This window comes from Balaenoptera borealis, assembly GCF_965194805.1.
Source record: "Balaenoptera borealis genome assembly, chromosome: 21".
Lineage (NCBI taxonomy): Eukaryota > Metazoa > Chordata > Mammalia > Artiodactyla > Balaenopteridae > Balaenoptera > Balaenoptera borealis.
Genome location: NC_138880.1, coordinates 22,367,366 through 22,381,926, shown reverse-complemented (window position 1 = coordinate 22,381,926; position 14,561 = coordinate 22,367,366). Strand labels below are relative to the sequence as shown.

Here is a 14,561-nt window from a genome sequence, read left to right as displayed (position 1 = left end):
ATAATGTGAACATAATGGAAAGGGCATATAAATTCAAATTTCATAGCAGTAGTCAAATAATATCTATCATAGGAAGAAGTATAAGCAGTCCCCATCCAGACCTGTAGTTTTCTAGACTGACTTCATGCTGCTTAATGGTCTTGATTGGCTATATCTTGGCCCTGGTTAATGTGTGCTCAGCTTCCCCGGGCTATGTTGTAGCTTCACAAGATGCAGAGGACATGTGTGCTCGCATTAGTACCTAATTTTATATTTCTCCTAGGAATTTTTCTGAATTGATAATTTGGTGTCCAACAATTAAAAGGCAATTGGATTTCTTTCTCTTTATGTATTTGTTTCTGGTGAGGCCATGAATAAGCACATTTTAAGGCTTTTACATATATATTTAAAAAGCAAAGAAAAAATTATAGAAAGAGATTAAAAGTCTACTTTAATTTTCGTCTAATCTTCTTGCCTTTTGCTAGTCCTCTTCCTACTATTCCCCTCCCCTCTTCAGTTAACAAATCACTTATCAATTTACTTCTCAATATCTTGAACATTTTAAATGAACAAACATATTCTCTGAGTCACAGTACTTGGATAATCAAATGCCCTTTTTATAGTCACATTAGCCATAGCTTTGGATTTAATTGTACCAGAAAATTCCATCCCATTGAATTAAATACCACACTTCAATATCAACCCTGCACTGAAAGCTCTGACATTGAATTGGTGTAATTTTAACCTTCCAAGAGAACTGGTTGGAGTGGAGTTTCTAACCAGCCAGTACATGCTTTGACTTTAAGAAACCTTCTTTAAAGAGCGTCTGATTACTTTCAGGGGTCAGGTCTGTCCTTTTGTCCTGACAAAGCTCACTTTTCCATTCTTGCTGCCCAAATTTTTTTCCATTGTGGGATTTTCCAAACTATTGCTTGGAATTTAAATTCAAGGTCTTAGGCAATTTCAGCTTTACAATGCCATGTAACAGACAGAATGGAGGCTGAGACTGAATTCTACCAGTGAGCAAGTTAGGTCAGATCCACACAGCCATGGGTGAATATGGATAAAACTAAAACCTTTGGGTTTTTTACTATTACTTTCTAAGTCTGCACAAAAAGCAGCATCTATCTTCCTATTGCTGGAAGAAAAAATATTCTATAATTTTTTAATAGATTCACAGATCCTCAGAGTTTTTAGGAAACACAGTGCAAGTTTAATTAATTTGTGCGTCTAAAACTTGAATCACATTATTTCCTTCTTTATACGCTGAGTGGAAGTCATTCTCCTATAGGGCCCATTGAAACTTCCTTTATAATTCTTGTGTCCTCAGTGTCTCGTCTCAAAATGTCTTTTTACAATTCTTTTCTCCCGACTCAAAGGCTGAGTTGACTGATGACTAGGACAAGGTGGAAATAAGATTATGGATGGTTTAATTATTTTCCTCCTGCCCTGTCCCCACTCCCCACAGCCCTGTGTACCTACTCATGAAGAGAATTGCTAGAGTTCAACCTCTGAATTCTGAAAAGCTACAGAAGGACTAAGAGACCAGAATAGAGGAGAATTACAAGTCAGAGATCCCTACGAATGAACAGAGGGAGGGGTAGAGCAAGGAAAGGGAGGCTCCGGAAAACCTAATAACTTGCAAAGAGGAGAGAGTTTTCTTCAAACAACTTCCAGACTCAAGAGAATGAAACCTGCCTACCAGTTCAGTACGGATTTTCCTGGTCCCTCTTCCTACCCTCCAATCCTCCCTGCCCCAAACCTGGGAGGGCAGAGGTAGTAGCTACTGAGAAAGGAGGAGGGAGAGGGAGAAGGGAAGAGGCTGATCATTTCCCTTACCTTAGCTGATGACAGAGGAGAAAGAGTATCTTTGAATGAAGATCAAACTGTTGATTATTTCATGGAACTAAACATTCTGACATTCTATTTTGTTAAAAATTTAGTTTGTTTTTTATGTTTTAAAAGTCACCATCGGACACTGTATTACCTAAGAATGTTCAGAAAATAATGGGACCGCTTTTTTTTTTCTTTTTCTTAATCCAAAAGTAGGATAAAGTAGAGTTCTGGAAAACTTAATGAAAATAATAATTCAAATAAGTTTGCTTTGTGATAAGCATCTCACACATCAGGTTTGTTCACTGAACAAGTTACAGAGGACATCATGGAATTTGGAAACACCAAGAATCCTAGAAATCTAGTCTTTCCATGAAATACTGGAAGAGTATAGAAAATATTTGGAATAGTTTGGAATTATTTGGAATAGTTGGAATAGTTTATGTTCAGGGATAAGTATTTGATCACCTGTAATACATTGGTTAACAATCAATAACTGATGAGTAAGGCTTGAAAGAGAGTTAGAAAAAGTGCAGCATGCAGACTGAATCTTCACTAGTTTATGGTGTATCTCAAATGGTGTCACCTTTCATCTTTTGTCAGAAACACTTGTAAATCCTGATGGAGATACAAAAGGACTTTGTGGCATCTTGCTGCTGACTCTTGAATATGGTACAGCTTCTCAATGTTGTAGTCACCTGGACATTCAAGATCACTTGATACACAAGGTAAAAGGTCATATTACAGTTCTTGAGCTTTGCTTTTAAATAACATGCTTCTTCTTACTGAGTCTGTATCTAACATCCTTAAATCAGGAAGAAGTACGTGGGTGATTATTTTCACACATTAAAGCATCACAAGCCTTCCAGTGTGTGACTACAATTCTTTCCCAAGAAAAGTCCAATTCCAGCACAATTTAGAGAAAAGGTGGTTGTCACCATGCAGGAGGGTCAACAGTTATTTCAAGCATGTGTCACATGGGGTATAGGTGCCACTGATCCAAACAGAAAGATAAGGAGTAAAAAGTACACTGACATTTAAGTTCATTTTTAAGTGAAAATAACACAACTTTTGAACTGTAATGTTGATTAGGCCGTTGGAGATATTTGGAGCTTGGAGGAAACAACTGTGTTTGAAATTAAAATTTAGAATTGGTCAACATAAATATAATTTGAGTTGAAGGGCTAAGATGCTCACTTTGAGGCTAACCACAAGATGCCATTTCCAAAGCTGGAGTCACAGGAGAAAGACAGAAAACCTCAAAGTTAACAAAAGGAAAGAAAACCTTCCGTATTTTGATGACCCAAAATCTTAGGAACCCCCCCAAAAAATTCTTGTGAAAATTCATAGTTACTGAAGAACTTGATTATCATTAGCACAAATATTGGTCTTTATATTACTTCCTTTTTTTTTTTTTTTCCCCCCACCCTCCCGCCCTCCCCCTATATTACTTCTTTTTAAGTTAAAGCTAAGTAAACATATTTGAAAATGGTGATGGAACGGTTTCACATTTGGGGAAAATATGGATTAGTTAATTGTTTATAAACTGTAAATATACTTAAACATATTTAATTTAGAGAATACCAAACACCTTTGTAAAATATTAGGACGTTAAAACCAGGAAATATTTCTATTAACTTATCCCTGAGATAAAGTATTTACCATCATAGTCTCAACTTCTTCTAAAAGTAAATTTCATGCAGAGGGTTGAAATAATTTTAAAGATTCACTGCAAAAATCAGAATCTTTTCATGATACCCTTGCCCAGTTACAATTAAACTTATATTTAACTTTTGAAAATGTGTAAAATAATTAATAAAAAAATCTAAAAGTGGGTATCCCCTCTCTCCTTTTGCTTCCTTCCCTTCCCCGCTTCCCTCCAACACTCCCTTCAACAAATATGTGTGTATGTATGTTCAGTGTACTAAACTAGGTGCTTTGGCTGATGAAAATGAGACAGAGTAATATAAAACATGTACAAAGATAATTATAATACAAGTGAGAATATTTTCTGGTTCATTAGATATGAATTATTGAAAGGTGGTTATAATTGTTGAATGAACAAATTCTCTGTGCATTTCTGATTGATTATGTTTTGGTAGTAATGAAAGACAAATTAGGATGGAATGATGGAATTTCATCATTCCACCAAATTAGGATGGAATTTCAAAAATCACAATGCTATAATTTAAAAATGGTAAATCGGTATATTATGAAGCAAATAAGCTTGCTGTGCACTTTTGAATTTCATATTGATTTAGCTTCCTGCAGAATATTTGCAGCAATGTAATTAGTTTTGAATGTTCAGATAATGTTATTGTCAGGCCATACAAATTTAATTCATAGCAAACTCTTAGAAGCAAGAAGTACATAAAATCCAAGCTGTTGACTATTAGTTTCAGTGAGTGCATTAGGGTAATTTTTAACAAGTGCTCTTTAGGTAATTCAGATTTTCAGGCTTGATTATGAACCTTTCTAGAGCATTTCTAGCCAACTAAAATTTAAACACCAACATTTGTAGGCCAGTATGTCAATAAAGTCTAGTTCAGCATGTTAAGGAAAAAAGTAAACATTTGTTGAGATTTTAAAAGCTAAAACATTGCTTACGATGCACTAGTCATAACTGAAAAGAATTTCCTAAAGATTATGAATTCACTTAGCAGTGCACACACATCTTAATTGCATAATTACTTGAAGCAACCACTCTAATCCATCTTGTTCGTTTTACACTGTATAAAGGAAACAAACTAATTATGGCTTTTCATTCAAGAAAAATACAAACCAGTACCACATTTACTGGGTTCATTCAGTCTCGTACACTCTGCTGCTTAGACAGGCAGGAAATAGAGAAGAAAAAAAAAAAAGTGGTCATTAAGCTGCTGGCTATCAGCGTTCTTAAAACTGAACCAACCCTCATGGAAGGTGGAAGTCATGCTGGTTTTCTTCCATGTTGGAAACTGACAGCAATATGTTGATCAGGGAGCCACACTCGAGGAGAACAACTTGAAATGGGCTAATTTGAACGGGGTGAAGATTTACGTGCAGTGACAAAAGAATGAAGGAATTGTTAGCACAAGGCACAGGCCAGCCTGATGACAAGTGAAACATTAGTGTGTTAACATTCAGGCATGTGTGTGATATATAAACAAGGAGTACGACAGAGAGGAAGTATTTGAATATCTACTTATGCAGGCTCATTCTAAAGAAAGGCAACTTTGCCTCTACAAAGTCTTTCAATTGAACTGTAATGACCTGGTATATGGTCCCTTCAACGTATGCCTGGAAAGGAACAGACAAATCCGGAGCACAGGAGCTAAAGGAAACTATTAGAGTTTGGAGTTTTTAGAGTCTTGAAACCATGGATACAGTCCTGGATAATAGCATGGAGCTCAGGTGGCCCGAAAGTTTCAATCCAGTCCGACGCCCACCAGATGTGGTCTTGGATCAAGTTCATGCCGGATTAGCGACTGGCGTATCACTCAAATAATGTACAGCAATTATATGGCGGCTCCTAAAAATGCCTCTCTTGTTTAGGGTCCCTATGTGAGATGCCAACCTAGGGAAGATAAGACCTTGAAGTTATAGGGGAAGGCAGGGCTCAATTTGTGCCTGAAGTGAGAGGTGAGGGCCCTTCATGAGCAGAAGTAAGTTTGGAAGTGAGATCATCGCCTGTTCCACAGTGGTGAGCACAGCTTCTATGTGAGTCATGTGCGTGGTAATGGCATTTTACACACCTGACAAGTTTATAGTAAAAATACTGGAATTACTTCAGTCACTTTATTAAGTGATTGAAGGGGAGTGCGTGTCAAATTTTATTTCTAGTTAGCAATAGCATACTTTTAAACTACTACTGATTATAGATTTACATTATAAAATCTGAAGTGAGCTGTCATTTGAGGGCATAAATATATGATGCTTACTTTAGTCAGTTACATATTTTATCTAAAATAAAGCTGGCTTTCTGGGTCACACACAATTAATTTTCATATTTTTTACACATTTGTCACAAAGGCAAACCAATGTCCAATATGTACTACACCATCTTTAAATGGTTGATTTCAGATTGATGAAGCTGCTGCTCTAATTATAAAATCCTTCCCTGATTGTTTTCAATGTGCGTTCCACTTGGAATAAGATAGGGAGAAAATGGCCCCTGTTTCCTTTTGAAATTTGATTTTCTGAATTTATACATTGACAGTATTTTTTACCATTACATGACAATAATCAGTTAATATTACATTCAGAAATTCTCAATGAGAACATTTATCATGAAATCTATTGATCATTATTAATTTAATTGGACTTCTATGACTTTTAATATAATCAACCTATGTTGACTTAACAAATAAGAATCTGTTGTACACATCTGTTGAGAGATAATTTTCCATGTGTCTCATTTTTACATGTCTTGTGAGCAGAGGCACTGACTACTATTGTTCTTGTGCTATTTTTCTAAGGATTTTTAAAATATCAAACAGCCTTGGAAGATACAGACAGTGTCTCTAGAGCAAAAGGCAGATTTGCTTAATATAATAATAATAATAATACTAAAGATACTATATATACCATACTATATTATACAATACCATACCATACCATACTATATTCCTCTAGCACAAATGGGCAGACACGTTTACTGCCCATTATAAAAGACTTGAATTCCCTAAACCCAGTTTTCTTCTCCTCTAATACAACCCACTGCAGGTACAAATGTCACCTGAACCTCTTTGAGTTGCCCTTCGGGAATTAGGCTTGTGGAACTGGAGCAGGAAAATGCTGTTATTCTGGCGACTGTTATTTCTTGAATAACAAAGTCATTTGTCACTGACCTGTGAGTCTCATGACTTTTGACAGAATCCATGGAACTTTGGTGAGCTACCTAATTAGCTTCTAGTTAGGATAAAATCTCAGGCCCTTCATTGTTCTTGACAACATCGTGAAAAAGACAAAGAACAATGGGACTTCTTTAGGAGGGGAAAAAGGAGACAAGGTTTTCGCTCCATGCACACTTTCTGGATTTCCACTTTTGGTATAAATGTGTGTATGTGCCTTAAATTAAATTAGTATGATTTCCTTAGTTTGTCATAGTCCTGTGTGTGTGTGTGTGTGTGTGTGTGTGTGCGCGCGTGTGTGTGCACGTGTGTGTGCATGTGTGCGTGTGCGTGTGTGTGTGTGTAAGAGAACAGGCTCCTGACAGTTGTTGCAAGGATTCAGGAGCTTAGCTTTTAGAAGCAGCTGGTTGATATCCCCCCACCCCTACCTTGGCTAAGAGAAATTAGAGAATCTACCAGGTAGAAAAAATATATATCATTTTTAACTTTAGGTCTATAGAATATTGAGGGATATTGAAATCAGATTTGACAGATTTCTGAACTATTCTATAAAATGAACTGCGGGCAGTTCATTTAATGAACCAGGTCAAACTTTCTCTCAAATTCTCTTTGTCTAGAGTGGGCCTGGTGGGTGGAAGAGAGGTGGTATGACTTCCGAAAAGGGGGGATTAGCCCCAAACACATGGTGGGCTTTCAGGAACTCTGGGAAAAAGTCCTCCTGAAATAACTCTTCCATTTGCTCTCAGATGCCTGAAATTCTTTATCACCAAAAGGAAATCCTTTCATCCAATGTTTGTAGTAAAGGATTAAAATGCACATACATTGGGAAAGGTGACCCCGTGCTTAAAATGACACTATGGCATACATGAGTAATAGATTCCTGAAAGCAGGCTTTCTGTCTTAAACTGATAGTAAGGTTTAACTTTATAGAGAAGAGAGAAAAGGGGTCATAATGATTTTATTAAGATAATTATCACTAACCTAATCCAGGCTGGCAAGTAGATTTTATCTTGCATGCAAACTCTACTTAATTGTCAGTGGCTTCCTAGAGGGCTATTCATGAAGAATTCTAGGGCACATCCAGGTTTAGTAAAATTCTGTTGTCAGCTAGCCATGCCTGCCAAAAGTATGGAGGGAGAGTTGACACACATGCTAGATATTTGGAATCTCTGACCTACATTCTTAGTTGTAAATGACTTTCTAAGAGTAAATGTGTCCATTTAGAATATAATAACATCTATCGGCCAGGAACTGATGTTAAAAATTTATGAAACTTCTTCATTTCTTCCCTTTTCGGTTCCCCTTTCACAGCACACACACATTGTTCTTGCTTCTGAGTTTAATATCCACGTTCTAGCCAAACCAGAAGGTCATAGATATCAGGTGGCTGATAAATTGTGGTGCATCAAATAAGCCAGCAAGTATCTACTAGTGACTGCTTAAACTGGCTAACTCTACTACTGTTAGAAATATTTTGCCACAAGTGACAGAAATTCAACTTTAACCAGCTTCACCCAAAAGAGGAAATTAGGCTCCCATTACCAAGAGGGGCAGGGTGTGGCCTTGGAGAGTGCTAGAACCATGGATTTGAATACCATCAGGACGCCCCTGGTTTCTTACTGCTGCCAGTTTTTGCTTTTCTACTTAATTTCCATAAACAGACATTCTCTATGACACTGGCACCAATAAAATCAGTGACTTTTGGATTACCTTACTTTTTCAGTTTTACCATCAAACAGAAAGGGGATCTCATTTCTTAGTCCCAATTAGAGAAAAAAAAAAATGGTGACAAAGGACCAAAGACTTTGGACCGTGTCACGGTTACTATGATTGACTTTACTTGGCTCAAGAATATCCCTGGATATACCTGTGGCCAGGAAGGTTTCTCTGTAAGATTATATCAGCTCCCTCTTGAACCGTAAAGTTAAAAGAAGTCTTTCCCAGAAAGTGGAAGAGTTCTGCTCTTCCTACTTATTCAATTGATGAGCAGTCAAAATCAGTGTCTTATAATAAGTGTATTATTAATTCCTAGATTCCGTAGACAATTTTGATCAGAGATGGAAATCTTATCTAAAAGAGTTGTGTTTTATTTCTCTAAAACAAAAGGAGTATGCTGATTTTCTTAAGAAAAACTTTAATAGCATTCTGTCAAATACAAAGAAATGTATCTCTTTTTTTTTAGCATGGCCTAAAGGGCTTTAACGAGTCCTGTTCTCTACCTGTCTTTTGAGTCTATTTTCTACCATTCTTTATCACTCCAAATACCTTTCCTCCCATAAGTCTATCTATCCTCCCGCTACTCAATCATTCATCAAATAAACTATGGTTTTTCCTGTGTTCATGCTTTAGCCTCTCTGTCTAACATGACAAATGTTCTCAACTTAGAGAATTTCTACTAATTCTTCAAGATCTAGCTTAAAAATTTTCTTACTTTTCTTTTTTTTTTTTTTTTTTTAAGGTTAAGGACAACTTTTATTGCTACCAGAGGCTTTTATCATCAGTACATGGTTCTGACTGCAGTACCTTCTTCAGGCTGCACAGGGAGCTCAGGACCCAGAAGTCATGAAGAGAAATACAGGTAGGCTGGGGAGGCAAGGGGATTAACTTTTATCAAGAAAATCCTAATAGCTTAACATAAAACTAGGGTACTGAATTCAGTTATTACATGTTACAGACCCAAATCATAGAGCTGCCCCAACATCTAGACAGTCTCTCCTACTGATTATAAACGAGTGAACTGAACAGTTTTTTTAAAATCTAATTTTAGTTGTTACATGTTTCTTTGGTGAGCACCTGGATATATTAACTTTATCACAAATTCTATTTTACAAATGTCAAAAATGCTTCCAACAAATCTTAAGAGTGTCCTAATCACATGCCACTTTTAAGCTTCAATTTAAGATAAAAATGAAAATATTAATTTTGTTTCCAAACTCTAGAAATTGAAAGGAGACGAACAAAAATCAACATGGTAATGGGAGTTCTTTTTCTGTTACCAACTCTGATTCATAGGCAATTCTGAAGTACCTTTTTCAGATTAAGTTGAATTTGAAAATTCAGACAGCCAATTAATTAACGAAAGAACAATAAATAAAAATCAAAGTGCTGTAAGAACTAAACAAGGTAATGTGGAAAACGGAGTTTGGGGTGTTTCATGAAAGGCGATAGTTAAGAATGGCCATTCTCAGTAGATGGCATCTGAACTGAGCCCTCAAAAATGAGAAGCAAGAAAGCAGGCAAAGATCTTAGAAAATTTCCTTCCAGACAGAGGAAACAGCAAAGTAAAGATTCTGTGCCTGTGATTTACCATTATTTGCATTTACTTAGCTAAGGTTCTTTGCATAAACATTTTACTCATGCTAATAGAGCATAATTGTGTCTGTAATTATTAATTTTACTCAGAGGATTGTGTAGTTTGGAGGAAAGATTAATTGATGATCTTTATGTATATTTATTTGCAAGGATAACATGCTGTGTTTTACTGGTACAAATAGCAGGTAGGGTTGAACTTACCTGAGTTTTCAAACTAGATCCCCTGGAGATTTGTGGTGCTGAGAGTCATCAGATAGAGAGCAGTAGGAGAAAACGGCTTTGGGGGATGAGAAGAGAAACCGGAAGAAATGCCAGGCTCTGGTCTAAAACAAAAACAATAACAAAACTCTGTCATGTTTCAGTTTTTGTTTTGTGAGGAAAATCGAATCAAATCAAAATCACGAGTTTATTTTATTTTCTGAACTGTCACCTTTATCATGCTGAATTGTCATGTTGATTTCTGTCCTTAGAGGCATGCAGATGCATGAATGAATCCTTAAAAAACAGAAATTTCTGACTGCTTTTCCAAGGACTTTCAAATTAGCCTTTGTACTTGGTCAAAGTACAATAAACAATGTGCTTATTACATAGCTACCTTTTATAAAGCTACACACACATTATGTGTTATATATATATACACTTACACATATACACACATAATACATATATAGATACATATATATTTATATCAGAATTACTGAAATCATCTAACACCATCGAATAAAACAGAACAAAAGTTAAAGTGATACACCCCAAAGAAGTCAAAGCCAATCAGGTATCCGATTAGCCATACCCAGAAGTTTGAGCATATATACTCAACACAAGCAAACACCCAAAACCAGTCTCCCCTCTGAAAAAGGAAGGGCCGGTGAGATCAAAGAGTTTGGCTGAGCTCACACGGAATCATAGTGGTTGGTCTGAGAGCAGAACCTAAGACTTCAGGCAGTCAGTTCAGTTCAGAGCTCCCTCCCAGGGAAAGTGACAGGCCAGCTTGGAAGGTACCTGCGCAGACAATGGCCTTGGGGGATGAATGGCTTTGGGGGATGAGAAGAGAAACCAGAAGAAATGCCAGGCTCTGGTCTAAAACAACAACATCTACTTTTTTTTTTCCTTTACTCTCCTACTTTGATGATTTTTTCTTGCCATAGTAGTAAGTAGGATATTTTGACAGGCACTTAAAAAGAGCGGTGCCAGCTAAAAATGAGTGAGTCAGTGGGTGATTCTGCTGCAGGACTGATGAGGAAGCAGGTATTGACCACGTTTAGAGGCGGAAAGGGCCATGGCTTCGTGAGTGCCCAGGGCTGCTGATAACCCTGACCTTCTTGTTTCTCTGTTGGAAAAAAACTGTAGGGCTGAATTGCTCTCAACCGTGTTCTAAGGGGGAAAAAAGATAGTGTTTGAAGCATTGTACTTTTTTTTGCTTTATTTTATTTTTAAAATTCTCCTTATTGGTACAGCTTTTTACATCATGGTTGTGAAAATTATTCCATAATGTCAGGCTTCTCTGTATGTTTTCTTATCTTGAAAAATAGTAACAAATAATGACAACTTTTTCCAGTTTCTTATCACTCTATTACAACCAATTATACCTAATGACAAACCACTCTTTTTAATGCATAATGCTTTTGAATAGTGTTAGTCTTAAACTAGATATCTTGTTCCATAGCTGGAATTGTAGGGACTGTTTTTGAATGTTCTCTGAAACATTTCTTACAATTCAAATAAGGCTAGCCACTACCACTGTTTCATCAAATCTTCCTTATATTGAGATTCCTTTGTCAGCCTCCTGAACTTCAATATTGCTAGTAACTGGCAAATTCTAAGAGGTATAAAAATACATGTGTGCTCTGTATGAAGGACCTGAGAGGATTATGCATGCACTTTCAAAATTTATACTCTGTAAAGTATTTCTTTGTCATAGGGTTCCTTGCTCTAGGTGATTATTTATTAATCTGGGACAGTGCAAACTCCTGGAGAAAGGGTCTGTGGGTTATGCATCTTTCAATGCCCAATGGATAGCCCAGATTCTGGCTCAAAGGCAGATTCTTAATAAATGTTTATGTGATTCATAATCATACATGTTCTACCATCTTCTTATAGAACAACTTTCATCAACCAAAGTATATATATCTTTGTAAGTGAAGTATCTCATAAAATCAATTATCTGATGCATAGTTTTGCTGTGTATTCCTCTTTTTGTAACTGAATTGTTGCGAGTGATAAGCACTAAGGTCACTGAAATGACATTAGATAATGACTACCTCATTGTTTCAGTTATATTCAGTCTCCAATACATGCATTTTATTTACAACACCATTCATAGGTCTTATAATAATTGGCAAAAGACCACAAATATGGTTCCCATTACCCTGAGTATCTTTCAGAACTCACCTTGTGAGTGACTTCTTAAACCTGGATCCTCCTCTGCCTTTTCCCACCAGCCAGAGCCCTCTCAGTTTCACCCAGACTAATTTTACCACAAAAAAAAAAAAAAGACTCAATCAATTGGCAAGTGATTACAAGTCATTAGCTTCTTGCTGGGTTAATTAGAAGTCATTAACTTTAAGGGTTAAGACACACAGACTATCCTTGCCTTGAGTTTCTGAACTCAATTTGAAGCTATACATGAAAGAGAACTTTTAAATATCCTTATGAGAATATATTTAAAAAGTAATACAAGTTTAAATCCTGAAAAGTCCCAGTGGAGTTCCAAAATAAATAAATAAACATACAAAATTAAAAACTCACTTTTGAAAAATGTGACCTCCTATTGAGCTGGATGCTAGCCAAAAAGCCTGTTGGATCAATTCCTGTTAACCAAGGTAGTTTTCCCAGAGGCAACCAGGTACTAAAGTTCCAGCTCCTTTGCCCTAGAAATGTCTTGGCTATGGAGCACTTGTAGAATTACCCAGTATTACCTGCAGAACACACACCCAAACACACACACACACATTCACACTCACACAAACACCCATACACACCTAATTTCTTTACTTGATAACATGAAAATAAAAGGCAGAATAGAGCTAAAGATGGAAAGACAATCTTTGGAAGGTATTTGCTTTATTCTACATACTTAAGTCTGTACTTAGCATTTGATAACTTATATACTCATTCCTAGTATAGTTAAACTAACTGTTAGGCATTCACTGGGCATTTAAATTATTAGATTTAATAGTTCTATAATAGTATTAATGTCTGTATGCTAAGAAATTTATTCATTCAAAGAAGAAGTTTGTATGAAAATTTGATAAAGAGATTTGAAACTGTAATGATTTTAGACATTAAAACCATGTTATGAAAATTTACAATTTTGGTTCAAAGCCTACCTACAATTAGAATTTGAATCTCACTCTCACTCATTGCATGTATCTACCTCAAAAAAAAGTATGTATTGAACACATGCTATGTTTTCATTAACTGAAAATAAAGATATTATAGATTATTGATTAAAATGATAAACTAGGGAATTGGACAATCCTGGTTTTGAAGAATCTCCCAACCAAGCACTGGATTTTCTACATATACAATCCTGACGTGATTTAAGTTTACTTTCTTTCCAATCTTTATAATTTCATTATTTTTCTTGCTTAAGTGAACTGGATAACACCTCTGGTACGATGCTGACTGGTAGTGGTGTTAGTGAACATCTTAGTCTTATTCCCAAATTCATGGAGAAAGTATTCAAATTTCTCCAATAAAAATGATGTTGCCATAGTTTTTTGTAGATGATCTTTTTCAGATTGAGAAAGATAATTGAAAAGTACCTAGAACAGAAGTTACCAGAGTGTGTTGCTATTGGTGTGGTACTGTTTTGTAAAAGTTCTCTTTCATTTTCTATATATACCTAAGTAAGTATAAACACACACACACAATGTGAGTTTTTGGCTTTAGAAGAGTTTGAAAGCTATTAGCCTAGAAAAACTCAATTCAAAACAATTATCTTTGTAACCTTGCTGTTGTTGCTGTTTCTTGCCAATTCATCATTGTACCTACACCTTCTGTTCTACCAAGCTTCATGTTTCGTAAGATGCTTCTTGTATCAAAGCACAGTATGCTTATATACAAACATACAAACCAGAAAACAGGGCTCAAAGACTGTTCATGTTAAACACTTCTGTAACCTTTATTCGGGTAAAAAAAATTAGAACCTTAGACATTTCCTCTTTGTTCCTTCCCAGTCTCTGATTCTCTTTCCAAATAACCGCTATCCTGACCTCTAACATCACTGATTACTTTTGCCTGTTTCGATCTTCATATAAATTTATATACATAAGTGCTCTTGTATGCCTGATTCTCTCTGTCATCTTTTGCTCAATATTAGATTTATGAGATCCATCCATGTTATAGTGAGTAGCATGATTTTGTTCATTTTCATTGTTGGATGGTATTCTTTTGTGTAACTATCTGTAAGTCTAATTATCTATTATACTATTGATGTGCATTTGGGTTGATTACATTTTGGTTATTATAAATAATGTTACTATAAATATTCTTATACATATCTTTTACCAAATGTAAGTGTACATTTTTCTTAGACATATATTAGAAATGGAATTTCTCAGTTTTAGATGTTTCACTAATATTAGCTTTAATAGACCCTGC

General features: G+C 35.8%; 1 protein-coding gene across 5 annotated transcripts in view; it reads left to right on the top strand.

Moving 5' to 3' along the window:
• Nucleotides 1-10,171, top strand: part of LOC309619762 (uncharacterized protein) — a 434,282-nt gene extending 424,111 nt beyond the window's left edge. For 4 of the 5 annotated variants that reach the window (XR_014239186.1, XR_014239187.1, XR_014239188.1 and 1 more), the window contains 2 exons: nt 2,416-2,540; nt 9,103-10,171. Coding sequence is in view for 1 of the 5 variants with exons in the window: in XM_082375435.1 (XP_082231561.1) it covers nt 2,416-2,540; nt 9,103-9,210 (233 nt within the window). In the remaining 4 variants the exon portion in view is untranslated. The remainder of the gene's footprint in view (nt 1-2,415; nt 2,541-9,102) is intronic. The other variant, XM_082375435.1, reaches the window with a different exon arrangement.
• Nucleotides 10,172-14,561: the final 4,390 nt, after the last annotated feature.